This window comes from Trametes versicolor (assembly GCF_000271585.1).
Source record: "Trametes versicolor FP-101664 SS1 unplaced genomic scaffold TRAVEscaffold_14, whole genome shotgun sequence".
NCBI lineage: Eukaryota > Fungi > Basidiomycota > Agaricomycetes > Polyporales > Polyporaceae > Trametes > Trametes versicolor.
In genome coordinates, this window is record NW_007360334.1 from 1,070,003 (window position 1) to 1,082,476 (window position 12,474).

General features: G+C 56.5%; 6 protein-coding genes across 6 annotated transcripts; 2 read left to right on the forward strand and 4 right to left on the reverse strand.

Moving 5' to 3' along the window:
• Positions 1 to 150: 150 nt before the first annotated feature.
• Positions 151 to 2,161, forward strand: TRAVEDRAFT_32150 (uncharacterized protein). The gene is made up of 10 exons (XM_008046495.1): positions 151 to 412; positions 472 to 566; positions 619 to 690; positions 760 to 860; positions 915 to 1,043; positions 1,099 to 1,113; positions 1,166 to 1,259; positions 1,325 to 1,483; positions 1,540 to 1,594; positions 1,651 to 2,161. The coding sequence occupies exons 1-10, from the start codon at positions 262 to 264 to the stop codon at positions 1,794 to 1,796; spliced, it is 1,017 nt and encodes a 338-aa protein (XP_008044686.1). The 5' UTR covers positions 151 to 261; the 3' UTR covers positions 1,797 to 2,161.
• A 343-nt stretch (positions 2,162 to 2,504) lies between these two features.
• TRAVEDRAFT_53886 (uncharacterized protein) lies at positions 2,505 to 3,719 on the forward strand (the record flags this gene model as incomplete). Its single annotated transcript, XM_008046775.1, has 3 exons — positions 2,505 to 2,581; positions 2,640 to 3,026; positions 3,080 to 3,719. 3 exons carry the CDS (start codon positions 2,505 to 2,507, stop codon positions 3,717 to 3,719), a joined length of 1,104 nt encoding a protein of 367 aa, XP_008044966.1.
• Positions 3,720 to 3,984: 265 nt separating this feature from the next.
• On the reverse strand, positions 3,985 to 5,722 carry TRAVEDRAFT_40744 (cytochrome P450; the record flags this gene model as incomplete). Its single annotated transcript, XM_008046511.1, has 6 exons — positions 3,985 to 4,171; positions 4,230 to 4,869; positions 4,920 to 5,049; positions 5,110 to 5,253; positions 5,314 to 5,344; positions 5,403 to 5,722. 6 exons carry the CDS (start codon positions 5,720 to 5,722, stop codon positions 3,985 to 3,987), a joined length of 1,452 nt encoding a protein of 483 aa, XP_008044702.1.
• Positions 5,723 to 5,981: 259 nt separating this feature from the next.
• Positions 5,982 to 8,781, reverse strand: TRAVEDRAFT_32152 (kinase-like protein). The gene is made up of 2 exons (XM_008046496.1): positions 7,458 to 8,781; positions 5,982 to 7,402 (listed from the first exon to the last, which is right to left on the reverse strand). The coding sequence occupies exons 1-2, from the start codon at positions 8,530 to 8,532 to the stop codon at positions 6,282 to 6,284; spliced, it is 2,196 nt and encodes a 731-aa protein (XP_008044687.1). The 5' UTR covers positions 8,533 to 8,781; the 3' UTR covers positions 5,982 to 6,281.
• Positions 8,782 to 9,186: 405 nt separating this feature from the next.
• Positions 9,187 to 11,166, reverse strand: TRAVEDRAFT_156593 (ankyrin). The gene is made up of 4 exons (XM_008046776.1): positions 11,058 to 11,166; positions 10,921 to 11,000; positions 9,816 to 10,401; positions 9,187 to 9,735 (listed from the first exon to the last, which is right to left on the reverse strand). Exons 1-4 carry the CDS (start codon positions 11,134 to 11,136, stop codon positions 9,260 to 9,262), a joined length of 1,221 nt encoding a protein of 406 aa, XP_008044967.1. The 5' UTR covers positions 11,137 to 11,166; the 3' UTR covers positions 9,187 to 9,259.
• A 413-nt stretch (positions 11,167 to 11,579) lies between these two features.
• TRAVEDRAFT_156600 (HIT-like protein) lies at positions 11,580 to 12,455 on the reverse strand. The gene is made up of 5 exons (XM_008046777.1): positions 12,424 to 12,455; positions 12,337 to 12,374; positions 12,185 to 12,283; positions 12,011 to 12,120; positions 11,580 to 11,938 (listed from the first exon to the last, which is right to left on the reverse strand). Exons 1-5 carry the CDS (start codon positions 12,432 to 12,434, stop codon positions 11,774 to 11,776), a joined length of 423 nt encoding a protein of 140 aa, XP_008044968.1. The 5' UTR covers positions 12,435 to 12,455; the 3' UTR covers positions 11,580 to 11,773.
• Positions 12,456 to 12,474: the final 19 nt, after the last annotated feature.

Below are 12,474 nucleotides of genomic sequence, written 5' to 3' on the forward strand. Positions count from 1 at the left end.
ACTTATAGCCTATCTAATCTTGCCGCGATGACGACAACTGGCGCAGGCCGAGCGCAAGCGGTGGCTGCCCTGCGACAACCGACTTTCCCAAGGTCATCATCATCCCCCGACCATTCATTCGGGGAGCCCGCCATGCCCTCACCGCACTACAAACCACTCTCCCAGGACGACGGTGACGAAGAACAGCAGTTCGGCGTCGCCCCTCGCGTCCAAAACCGCCACAAGCGCCTCCTGTTCCACATCCTTGCTGTAGCAGCAGTCATGTACGTCTCCTTCCTCGGTGTGCGGGCGATCTCCCGCTCTTCCAAGATGCGGATGGGAAAGCCATGCCATGCCGTGCACCGTAACCTCTCGTCGCTCCCGAGCCACTACACGCTGCCTTCGGGGCACAAGATCCCTTCCGTCGCGCTCGGTGAGTATAGCAGGATGACTGGAAGACGTGTATCTGACTCAGGGGCAAATGAACTACAGGCGTTTGGAAGGCTGAGAAGGACCAGGTCGGAGACGCTGTGAAGACCGCCCTGAAGGCCGGGTACAAACACATCGATGGCGCTTGGGTGTACAGAGTAAGCAGGGAAGCAACAACTACCGCTGAACGGCGCGCTGACAGTCACTTAGAATGAGGCAGAAGTCGGCCAAGCGCTGCGAGACAGCGGCGTGCCTCGCGACCAAGTTTGGCTCACTTCCAAGGTACGTCAGGAAACAGGTCGTGCGAAATGGCGCTCTCCATTCGTATTGATCAATCCCGCATACATGTAGCTTTGGAACAGCTTCCACGCGCCCGAAGATGTGGAGGCTGCCCTCGACATATCGCTGCAGGCACTGGGAACGGAATATCTCGATTTGTACCTTATCCACTGGTAAATGCTATCCCATGACCTCGTCTCTGCTCGACTGAAGGTTTCACGACATAGGCCCATCGCATTCAAGAAGGGCACGGACAACGTGCTCGACGAGGCGCTGACTGCGAACCCGTACCCGACGTGGAAGAAGCTCGAGGAGCTCGTCGACAAGGGCAAGGTCCGCAACATCGGTGTTAGCAAGTACGTACCCCGGTCCCACTCCACTAGTCGAACATGACGCTTATAGCCTCTACAGCTTCAATATTGCTAGGTTAGGACCTCGTGCTTAGCGCATACATGCAGTCATCTGACGTCTGTCGCAGACTGCGCAACCTGACCGCGAACCCGCTCAAGTACAAGCCCGCCGTCAACCAGGTTGAACTCAACTTCTGGAACCCTCAGCCTGAGCTCGTCAAGGTACGCATATCACACTCGTGTGTAGCGTCTTACACCATTCCTCAGCGCTGACATTTCACTCTCAGTGGGCGAAGGAGAATGATCTGGTCCTCGAGGCCTACTCGCCCCTCGGTAGCAACAACCAGGTGAAGGAGACCCTGAACGTCCCGGAGGTCCAGGCTATCGCGAAGGAGCTCGGCATCACGCCCGCGCAGGCCATCATCTCGTGGCACGTCCAGCGCGGTGTAAGGAGCCCTCATCGCATCGTAGGCCGCATATACTCACGTTCCCTGCCGGACAGACTGTGGTTCTGCCGAAGAGCGTCACCCCGTCGCGCGTGGTCGAGAACCTCAACGGTAAGCCTTTCAGACGTGTTTACATTGTAAAAAAGCCGTATCTGACTGTGTGATAGTGGTCAAGCTGCCGGAGGACCTCTTCAACAAGCTCGAGGCTGCTGCTGCCGCGCACCCGCCGAAGCGTGTCGTGAACCCTTCGAAGGGCTGGGGTCTCTCGTTCGACATCTTCGACGACGACGGTGTTGTCGTACCCAAGGCATAAGGTGGCGGCGGGGAGGACCGGTGCACTGGTCGCGTAAGCAACCCTGATAGCAGTATTGTACACGCAGAGGCGGTATGTTCGGTTCCTTTGACCTGTTGTAGCTGAGTTGCGATGTAATACTCGCAGATAATCAGTTGTTGTCCAAACACCGACCGGACGGCGTGCGTCTACCCAAACTTGCCTTTAGAATTTCTGCCAAAGGAGGTACGCTACAAAGTCTATGATAGGTGTAATTTCCTGTTTGAATACACTCATCTGCCGAAAGCGCGGTCGTCGTTATAGTGGCGCGACACTCGATTGATTATTGTTTTTGTATGCCCGGATTATTGTCCAAGGAGCTATCTGCTACTTCAGCTATACAGGCGTATTATCGACCGGCTATATAGCCGAATGAACGAAACTTCTCAGCTCGCCCTACGTCATATCTGGTATGCTTTGTTGACTTCAACACCTTGACGTATACGCTTGCTTTGGCCATTTTTATTGTGGGTTTTAGGGATTCTGACGCGCAAACGCGTAACTGCTTACCCCGCGGAAAGGGGCCCCTTTCCGCGCGATGTCCATATAAAGTTGATCGCACTGAGCGTCCAGCATCTCAACACCGTCCCTCATTCTGGCAGGCCTCCCTGGTCCGCCGTGAAAAAACTCACGTACGAGCTCGTGTCTTCTTTGATCATTCATCTCGAGCTGACTTTCTGTTGCAGCGCCATGAGATGCAACTTTCAGGGCTGCGACTATGAAAACAACCGCCCGCGCACAGTCGAGTGCCATTTTATCGGGATGCAGTTAGTTGCCACCCTGTCAGTAGTTGTCTGCCTACTGACTAGGTCCATCTTTCTGCAGTGTTCCCGGGCACCCCTTCGCATGCGTGCACATGACGCGGGACCACCGTGGGAAGGAATCCCGGTGCAATCGCACCTTCGGGTGGGCTGCTTCGCTGCATGCTCATCGGGAGCATGCGCACGCTAATGACTGGACCGACGCTGACGAACGTAACCTGAAGAGCGAGATCAAGGCCGGCATGGCTCGTATGCGCGAGCTCTATCCCTACATGGTGTTCAACCCCGAGGATCGGCGCCGCAAACCCTTCCAGTGGACTAAACTCGAGCTCCCCGGTTCTGCCACGTCTGGGCCTCAGACTGAGTGCATAGTGCTCAGATGCAACTACAAACGCTGCGGGTACGTAAGCTCCGATAGGGAGTCCGTTGAGAAACATTTTATCCACGTGCAGTAAGCTGGCATTCTTCTTAGAATCACCCACGCTCATCATAGACCTTGCATAGCACGAGCGAGCGCCCTTACCGCTTTGTGTACGAGGCACCCAGCGAGTCTGCGACGAGCACACACAAGTGCGGCCAATCTTTCCCTTCCGCCGCCCAATTGACGAAGCACGGAAGGAAAGACGGACAGCGAGTCGACCCTAAAGTTCGTGTGCGCGTGAAGGACGAGGCTGCGGCGCCCATGCGTGCACTCTATCCCGACATGGTGTTGGAACCCGACGACTGGACCCAGTCCAGTCCTGATCCCGGACCCCTTGGCCCAGGTACTCGCCCCCAGCCGGATGCGCAGGTTGTGCTTGATGACAATGTGGAACTCCCGACCGCCGCTGTTTCTGCGTTCCGGTCGCAAACTTCTCTCGTGCCAGTATACCAGCCAGCTGCTGCTACGGACACTCCACCGCCGTCCATCCCTGTCACCCTCGCGGAGGGACGTGCGGCGAGTGACGAGCTTGCGCGGGAAAAGCGTCCTACGCTAGTGCCTCGTGCCCAGTTAGAGAGCATACACGCATCGCGATTCGGATTTCTCTGGAAACAGGGATGGATTGCACAGTCGATTCTGAACATACCCCCGCCGCCAGATCCAGATCTGCTCTTCCGACCTTCCGAGGAGCTTTTGAATAGTCGCACGAGTGGTCGGTCTTAGATGGAACCCTGAGTCTGGCACCGCTCAGGTCATACCAGCACTGACTTGTGCGCGGAAGCCGGATGCACTGGAAATAACGCGTCGAGTAAATATCCAGGTATTTTCTTCATAATCTATCACCCCATATGCCCATGCTTTCCTTCGTTTGCCCCGTAATAACATCTCGCCTAAAACATGAAATCTATCATTCCTCCAAGACCACGCATGTGAAGAAGATAATCGCAGTTCTATTCTCTATAGTATGTACTTGTACTCATAACTACGTTCAATCGACGCTTATCCGCGGGCCATCCTCCGCCTTCTCGAAGACCACCAGGCACTTCTGGCCTCTGGGTCGAGACGAGATTGTCTGATCGTCCATTTCCATCGACGCGTCCATTTCGGGGGCCACCCGCGTACGATAAGTGGAGTACACCTCCTTGAGCAGCAGTTTCATCTCTAACAGCGCAAGGCTACCCAACCAACGCAGTCAGATTTACGTTTCCCGATGTGCACGAAATGACCACTTACTTCTTCCCGATGCAGCCGCGCCCTCCAGCAGCGAACGCGAAGAATAACTGATTCCTCTCGGCAGCGCCTTCGGATTGCATCCATCGCTCGGGCCGGAACTCGTCGGGCAGAGGGAACACGTTGGTGTCGAGCCGGTGCAGCGTGTGCGGCTGGCAGTTTACGATCGTACCGTCCGGAATCCACACCCCATCGACAACCTTCCCGCCCGCAGGCGCGACGCGCGGGAAGCTCATCGGGATCGGGCTGAAGACGCGCAGGCCCTCCTTCACCACTGCGTCGAGATACGGCAGGTCGTCGAGCGCCGCCGAGGGGTTCTCCAAGAGCTCTGCGCGAAGGCGCTCCTGGACGCCGCGCGATGCAGGAAGTGAGAGCTGGTGCATGAGGAAGCATAGGCCGTCGCCGGTGGTGTCGATCCCCGCGGCGAGGTGGTCCATGCACTCGGAAGCTGAGGCTTTGAAGTCACTGTCATCGGCCTGGCGTGTGCGGAGCTTGTGCAGCACGCTGTGTGGGGCGACGGCGGCGTCGCGCGCGGTGTCGAGGACGTAGCGCGAGGCGAGGCCGTCGGTGCGCCGTTTCCTGATGCTGGACACCTTGCTGAGGAGGCGTGCGAGGTGCGGGAAGTAGTGAGTGAAATATTGCTCTATGGGTAACCGTTAGACGTATGTAGGTGTTACTGGAATGGCAACGTACTCGGACGATTGCTTGAGTAGGAGAGCTCCTTCATGATCGCGAGGTCGTGCTCATCCGAGAGAGAATGCAGCCCATGTGGATAGAATAGGTGACCAGTAATTCCATCGAGGGCATAGCAGTGCAGTAAAACCTGTGCTATCCGTTAGTCTCTAGCAGTATGATTGCGGCTATGATGCTCGGATATACTCACGTAGATGTCGACGCTACGCCCTAGGTTCTCTTCGCATCTAGAGAGGAATGCGTCGACATTGTCTTGCATGGCGGAAACCACCTCCGGGCGCATGACGTGGACCTTATTGTATTGTCCAGCGAAGTGCTTCTTCGTGTCGGCATGCTAGAGCGTTCAGCTCGGTGAGCAAAGGTCATCTCGAAGGCACCGAATGAATCTGCATGCCTCGCTTCGATCTAGTGTCGAGAACATATTTCTGAGAAATGTTATCTTAGCATAGTGGCCAGCACTCCTGCTATATCACGAGCACTTACAGCTGATCAAAGTTAGCGAACAGGGAGTAGAACGACGATTTATCGTATCCGCTGCCGCCGGAAGTGTAGATCTCCTTCGCGGCCTCACGGCTCGCAAACGACACCTCGTTTGGGGCAACCCGCACGACCGGCCCATAGCGCAGATGCAGGCCATGTATCCACAGACGTCGTGTCCCGGAGAACTCGTTATACATAAGCGGTATGCGAGTTATCGCGCATAGCTTTGGTCCTGGAAGCCGTGCGAGAGGGGCGAAGAGTAGCCGGTAGGCGAGGACAGAGAATAAGAGAACCCCTGCGGTTTGCACGATAGTTAGCAGCATTGCGCGATCTCTATGTGAAACGATGTCGAGGTCGTGCTCAAGGTCTTCGAGCACGACGAGTCGATAACGAGTCAAAGGTGCAGCCACATGTGGCGGGGCCCGACCCGTATCCGGCTGTTCATCCTACTAAGCCCGATTTGATCTCATGTTGGTGGACGACTGTCCTGCAAATCACGATAGCCCGATTGTAATATCTCGTACACGCAAACGGATCAATATGATACGTAGGCTATAGACACAGGGTATAGTACATCAATGCGGGGACATGACCATGACGTGGAAATAGACAAGCACATTGCTGAGCGTACATGTACATACTGTAGACACAATCGTACAGCGATCACATGGATCATTACCAGATTACCCGTACACTTCGCGTGGTTGTTAGATAGGCCAAAGGGATGGGGGAGTGAGGCGAGAACAGGTATGCACGGCGAGAGAGGAAAGGAGAGATGATGGAAGGAACGAGTGATGAGGAGGGGTATCGATTATACAGATGGACGAGACGGTACGGACTATGTGCACGAAAGGAGAGATATATAAACGACGAACTGCGAACCTAGTTCCCGAGATGCGCATGACGGCGAGCGCGGTCAGGCCCCAGACTCTTGCTCCGTCCCGAGGCGGACCCGCCGACAGGGATCGGCATCGGGGTCGCCGGCGCGACGACGGAGGTCTGGCCAGACGAGTACCAGCCCGGCTCCCTCATCGACGAGACCGTCCACGAAGCGGAGGGCGACACATTCGGCGGCATGCTCTCGTTTCGCATGATCTTGTGTAGCTCCTCCCGCGTGCGTGAGAACGCGCGACGGGGTTCGCGGCCACGGCGGGCGCCCGAGGACGAGCGCGACGGAGACCAGTCCGTGTCCATATCCCGGCTGAGGCTTCGCGCTGCTGACATGTCTGTGTCCGCGCTCGGGCTGATCGGCCATCCCGCGTCCTCATCCAAGGTATCCAGCTCGGAGGCTGAGTTCTCAAACTCGGGGGTGGTGAGGAGTGGCCTGGAGGGCGGAGACTTCCTGCGGCGCACTCCGCTATCGAGAGAGAGGTCCTTCGGGGTGGGAGGGAGATAGGGGCTGCGAGAACGAGAGACGGACAAGTCCGCCTGCAGGCGCGGGCGGGACATTCGTCCGCGCTCGAGGTCCAAATCAGAATCGTTCGACATGCTGGGTTGGATGATGATGGCGGAGTCTTGCGTCTCCGCAGAGTCGGACGACGTGCTCGAATGGGTGCGGAGGATAGCGTTGGTAAGTGACGACAGGCTGGGCTGTGTCGGAAGTGGATGGGCGGGGCGGCGCTCTGTGTGGAGGAGTGGGTGGGGGAGGGCGTTGTCGTAGGGATGAGCAGCTCTCGACTTGCTACGGCTGGAAGTGCGGACTGCGGATGTCGAGCGGCTAGCGGAACGGGCCGCGCGCGACAACGAGCGACGGTTCTCCGAATCGTCCACGGCATGTTCCTTACGGGACATCGTACGCGAGCGAGATGGTGAACGCGAGGCACGGCAAGATAGGGTTGCTTCTGGCGGCGGCGTGACATCGTCTGCCGCAGAGCCCCACCCGATACCCCAGGCAACCTCATCCACCATGGAAATCGTCCATCGGTTCGGGACCGAGCGTTCGATGCAGCCCTTGAGGACTTGCTCGCCGCTACGGCCAATGCCCTGCGGCATCTCGAACACGCCTGATGCGAGTAGTTCATTAGCTTGTTTGTGGAGCATCCGTCAGAGTTTACGTACCATGGAGAATCTTCATCTGCAAACGAGGCTCAAATGAGTCAGAGAACGGGAGCTTCCCCGTCAACAGGATATATAGGGTGACTCCCAGTGCCCAGATATCCTGTGCGGGACTCGCAGCGCGCGGTGACGCATCGCTCGGCGGAAGTAGCAACTCGGGTGCAGCGTACGGCAATGAGCCTGGCGCAAAGCCACGGTTCGCATTCGGTGGCGAGGGCGCGCTCGCGTCGGGGTATGGGCTAGAGTTGCGATGTCGAGCAGCGTGGCGACGCTTGAGGTGCAGTAGCGCGGGAAGTCCGGTTTGTCTTCCGAGAGATCTCCGCGCGAAGGAGGGGGCTTGCGAGATCGTGCGCGCGCGATGGGGGATGCTAGGGGGCACTTCGTCTTCTTCACTCTCCGGATCGTCGTCGATCTCGCCGATCTTTCGTGCCATTCCGAAGTCGCCGATCTTACAAACACCCATCTCGTCTACAAGCACATTCTCCGGCTTCAGGTCCCCATGCACGTAACCCGCCACCTCATGCATGTACCGCAGCCCCCGGACCACCTGCCTGAACATCATCCCCGCATCGTCCTGCGGCAGCGCGGGCCGGCCATCGCGCTTGAGAATGTCAAACAGACTCCCCGCGGGACAGAACACGGTGACGAAGAAATCGGCGTACGGGGTATGGTTGACGGTGAACAGCGGCAGGATATGTTCGTGATTGAGGGCGCCCCACACCACCGCTTCGCGCTCGAGGCTTTTGCGCGCCAATGCGGGATCGGGCTGCTTGTCAAGTTCCGACCGTCGAACGATTTTGACAGCGACTGTCCCACCCTGCGCAGACGAGGCAGTGCGAATGATTGAAAACCCACCATGTCCTATGATGGGTCCCAGGGTGTAACCCGCGATGACCGAGCCTTCGTCGTCTGGGGCAAGCAATTGCTCGGACGTAGACGGGCTGAAGGCAGACAAGAAGAGAGCTGCCGGTGACGAGGCTAGATCGGTCTCAGCAGGCTCTGAGAGCTCGCTGGCAGAAAAGGGCGAGGCAAGAGGAGATCCAAGAGCGAAAGAGCCCCATGGCTCAGGCTCAGACATCGGTAGAACCGATGGAGGAGAGAACGAGAGCCCAAGCTCCTGAGAAAGCCTCTGGTCGGGATCTAGCGTGCCTGTTGAGAAAAACCCTAGGGAGTTTTCGGTCGTGACTGATTCGTCTTGTGGCAATTGCATAGGCCGCTCCTCCTGAAGGAGCAGTGGGGTGAGTCGTGCGCGACTGGGACCATTGCCAGAGATCGAGTCCGTTCGTCGTGTGGGTGCGGAGTCTTGCATACAATAAGCTAGTGAGAGTGGGCAGGGTTGCGCAGGACGAGCGTGAGGAGGAAGAGGTGGTGGTGGTAAGGGGAAGAGGGGCGGGTGGTGTTTTCTGGGTCAACGCTCAGCGCCGAAGTGCCGAAAGTCAATGCATTACGTAATTTAAGCCACATATATAGCCAAGAACATCTCCTCGTCGGGTGATCTCGGAGCTCCGAAGATGACTCTACTTCCGGTAACTCAAAATTCGGGACCGGCTTGTTCGAAAATATGGAAATATTTCAGTGGTCCATCCCTGGAGCAGAATTATCTGAAAACTCAAGTACTCACTTTGAGCGGGACTCCGAGAAGAGACGTATGTATCAGTCGAAATACAGGCGGTGGGCCTACCAAGTACTCTACAGCAAGTACGTTTACAGCGACATGATGAGGCATTCCAGGATGACTGCGATAACATGAACGGGTTCTTGGCGACAGGGTATGAGAGAGTCACGGCGCATGGTCCGACTTCAATTCAAAACGTTTGCTCTGCCAACACCTCCGACACCTTCACGACCAGCCTGTCTGTCCGCTCCATCTCCGCCGAGAAATACGCCTTCGCACCGCCGACGCCCTTTGCGCGGATCACCCTCGATATGCGCAGGTACCCCTCTGGGTCGTCCTGCCGCCGGATCCTACAGACCAGGCTGCGTTTCCGGTCGAACACCATCAAGTCCCCGGTCTCCTCAATCTGCGGCACTCCCAAGTCCATGTCGAATGGCACTTGTACCTTGATGATCAGCTTCTTCGTCTCCCCGGGGCGGATGTTCGGAATGTGCATCGACCTCATGTTCCGCTTGGGCTGCTTGGGCACCGGGTAGCCAAACTTCTGCCGCTGGACGTCCGCCGTGGGCAACACCCGGCCAATGTCTTCATAGTGAGGTTTGAGCGTAACTGTTGTCTCGGCGTTGAACCCCACGCAGTCCAGCTTATGTCTTGGCCAGTCTGTTTCTGCGGGATGCATCGTAAATGAGCGGCGGCCAGACGGCAGTGATGCATGCAAGACGGAACGCGAGTTGCCCCATACGTACTTTGGCACTCCTTGGAGCAATACCGGATCGAGCCGCACTTGGCGCAGAACTTGAGCTCGACGTCCGTCTTGGCACACATGGAGCATGCCTTTTCGTCCAATGGCTGCCTTTCCCCCGCCCGTCTCCGCTTCCATTTCTGCACTGCTGCAGTGATATACGGGCCAGCTTTGATGAAGAAGTCGTCGGGCGTATCTCCATCCCCATCCTTGATATCCAGACTCGCCCCATGCTCCATGAGCAAGTCCACCAACTGCACCGCGTCGTTTTGGAACGCGCCCATGAGCGGAACACTTCCGAAGTGGTCCTGCTGGTTCGGATCCGCACCGCCCTCAAGCAAGATCCGTGCGAGCTCCGGGCGAGGATTCGAGTTGCATGCGTGGTGGAGCGCGGTATACCCGACGATGTCAGGCATGTTGGGTGGCGCGCCTAGGTCGAGCAGATACTTGAGTGTGGCCGCGTGGTCCTGGTCTGTACTGCTGGCGGTGCCTATGATATTTTGTGCCCCGCGGACGACAAAAGTGGCGTAGGCGTGCTGATACGGTGTTTCTGATCCCAGTATATCGGGAGCGTCACCAGCTTCGATGGCCTGACTTAGAGCGTGAGTATACAATGAGTATATCACTTCAATCGGACGCTGCAAGTCCTCACCCCGCATCGCGGCGAACATGAAAAGGTATCGTGGCCCCCGAGTGACTCGGAATGAAAGATTGTGAAGCAGACTATAAATGTCAGAATTCCTTTGTTCCGCACAAAGAGAATTTTGACAGCTGTAATTTGCTTCGCGTTCTCGCACCTAGTCAAGGGGCATGTCCTATGATGTTTGTCGTAATGTGTGGTTAAATAGAAGCTGATCTCCGTGTGCACGGACCCAACGCGCATATATGAAAGCACGAAGACACGGAACGTGCGTCGCTGAAAAAGCCTTCCTCAGGCCCATTGGTACCGTTACACCCAGAGCGAATTTGTCTGTTTAGCTATTGGGCGGAACAAGTTCCACAGAGGTTTCCCCGGTTCACCGGGGGGCTCTCAGATCGCAAGCGATGTATGGCATCGGGTCCCGATTACTTGCGCGCCACCAACAACGTTGTCAGGAAGAATCACTCACTCGCTTTATAGCTTGCAGGTCTCCCGTGAAACACCATTTCGCAAAGTCGCTCAGAAGGCGGGGCTCAAGCTTAGCCGTGCCTGTGGGGGATGACATGGTCAATTCGTCTTTGTTGTTGGCGGATGGAGAGCCCTCACCTCGCTGGTATAGTGAGCGTAATCTACTTCCTCCGACATCCGCAGGAAGAAAGCCAGGGCGGTCAATCAGCTCTTGCATCTCTTCGGAAACGATGAATCCGCCACTTCCATGCCAAGTATTCAGTCTCTGCATAGCTGCCAGTGTCGCCGCCTAGAGCCCCAGTGTCTGTGCCAATACAGCGTATGTCAGCTATGTTTCAGTATTCCGGGCCCTTCCAAGTTTGCGAAAACGTACCTGTATCTTTTGAGTGTTGTACTTGCAGTTGCAAGCAGGCAGACTGCTGCTGCGGTACCAGGAAGTATCCAGCTGCTAAGCGATGGACGCAGTCAAGTAATAGCACAACGGAAGCGCCCATGTACAGCCTCACACATACCATTAAATGCGGAGTCTTGCGGGTTGCACAGGTTCTATCGATCAAGACTTCGCAGCAAATGCTATCGGAAGCGCGAGCATCTTGTCAAAGTGACTCTGAACGTCGAAATGCGCAGGTGTCGAGCTGGACTCGGAAGAGCTTCCGTGGACAGCTTTACCACATCCATTATGGAGGAGCGCCGGAGATGTCCGACACCACAACGGAAGTGCATAGGATAAATTGACTGCTAACGTACTTCGCTCACCGCATGATATAGCGGTACTCCTCGTACTCGGTGTCGCACTGGTTCCATCCACCTGGCATCTCTACTGTACACTTTACTATATGCGCGATCTCCTAGGTTCACAGCTTTGACACGAGCTCCTCGTGGAGCTTCTTGAGCTCGTCCATCGACGGCTTCTGTGCCGGCCAACCGACGACGAGGCCCTCGGTATCGGACGGGCCGGGCTTAGGGATGACATGGAAGTGGACGTGGTCGACCTCCTGGTGGGCGATCCGGCCGTTGTTCTGTAGCGGGGTAAAGTGCGTCCGAATGAATCTCGACAAAATTAGCTTCAAGCATGGACTGCCACCACTGACCTGGAGCAGGTTGTAGTTCTCGGCACCGAGGGCGATGGCGATCTTCTTGGCCGCCGGGAGTACATCTGCGAAGTACTCGTCTGGCACCTCGTGGAGCTTCTCCGCGTGGTCTGCTCACACAATGTTAGCACCCGGTGGTCCGTGCATGCTGGCTATGGCTAGAGCGACACGTACACTTGGGGATGATCAGGGCATGGCCCTTCGAGAGCGGGCCGATGTCGAGGAAAGAGAAGACCTTCTCGGTCTCGATTAGCTTGAAGCTGGGGATCTCCCCTGCGTGAGTGCGGGGTTAGGAGGCAATGATAGTCGACACTATTGTGACATACCCTTGATGATCTTGCAGAAAATGCAGCTCGCGAGAGACCTCATGATGACAGATAAGTTTATTGTCTATATACTATAAATTCGCTCACTTTGTGGCCATGATTCGATGCTCTGGGTGGAAGTGGTCGAAGACAAGGGAC

Excerpts from the sequence above, each read along its gene's own strand:
- TRAVEDRAFT_156600 (XM_008046777.1), bottom strand. Across the intron at positions 12,284-12,336 it reads TTTCTGCAAGATCATCAAGG|GGGAGATCCCCAGCTTCAAG; the intron begins GTATGTCACAAT and ends GCACTCACGCAG. Across the intron at positions 11,939-12,010 it reads AGAACTACAACCTGCTCCAG|AACAACGGCCGGATCGCCCA; the intron begins GTCAGTGGTGGC and ends ACCCCGCTACAG.
- TRAVEDRAFT_32150 (XM_008046495.1), top strand. The coding sequence starts at position 262 with ATGTACGTCTCCTTCCTCGGTGTGCGGGCGATCTCCCGCTCTTCCAAG. Across the intron at positions 861-914 it reads GATTTGTACCTTATCCACTG|GCCCATCGCATTCAAGAAGG; the intron begins GTAAATGCTATC and ends TTCACGACATAG. Across the intron at positions 1,484-1,539 it reads CGTGGCACGTCCAGCGCGGT|ACTGTGGTTCTGCCGAAGAG; the intron begins GTAAGGAGCCCT and ends CCTGCCGGACAG.
- TRAVEDRAFT_156593 (XM_008046776.1), bottom strand. The coding sequence starts at position 11,136 with ATGCAAGAGCTGATTGACCGCCCTGGCTTTCTTCCTGCGGATGTCGGA. Across the intron at positions 11,001-11,057 it reads ACGCTCACTATACCAGCGAG|GCACGGCTAAGCTTGAGCCC; the intron begins GTGAGGGCTCTC and ends CATCCCCCACAG. Across the intron at positions 10,402-10,920 it reads ACCTGCAAGCTATAAAGCGA|GCCATCGAAGCTGGTGACGC; the intron begins GTGAGTGATTCT and ends GCTCTAAGTCAG.
- TRAVEDRAFT_32152 (XM_008046496.1), bottom strand. The coding sequence starts at position 8,532 with ATGTCTGAGCCTGAGCCATGGGGCTCTTTCGCTCTTGGATCTCCTCTT. Across the intron at positions 7,403-7,457 it reads GCAGATGAAGATTCTCCATG|GCGTGTTCGAGATGCCGCAG; the intron begins GTACGTAAACTC and ends TACTCGCATCAG.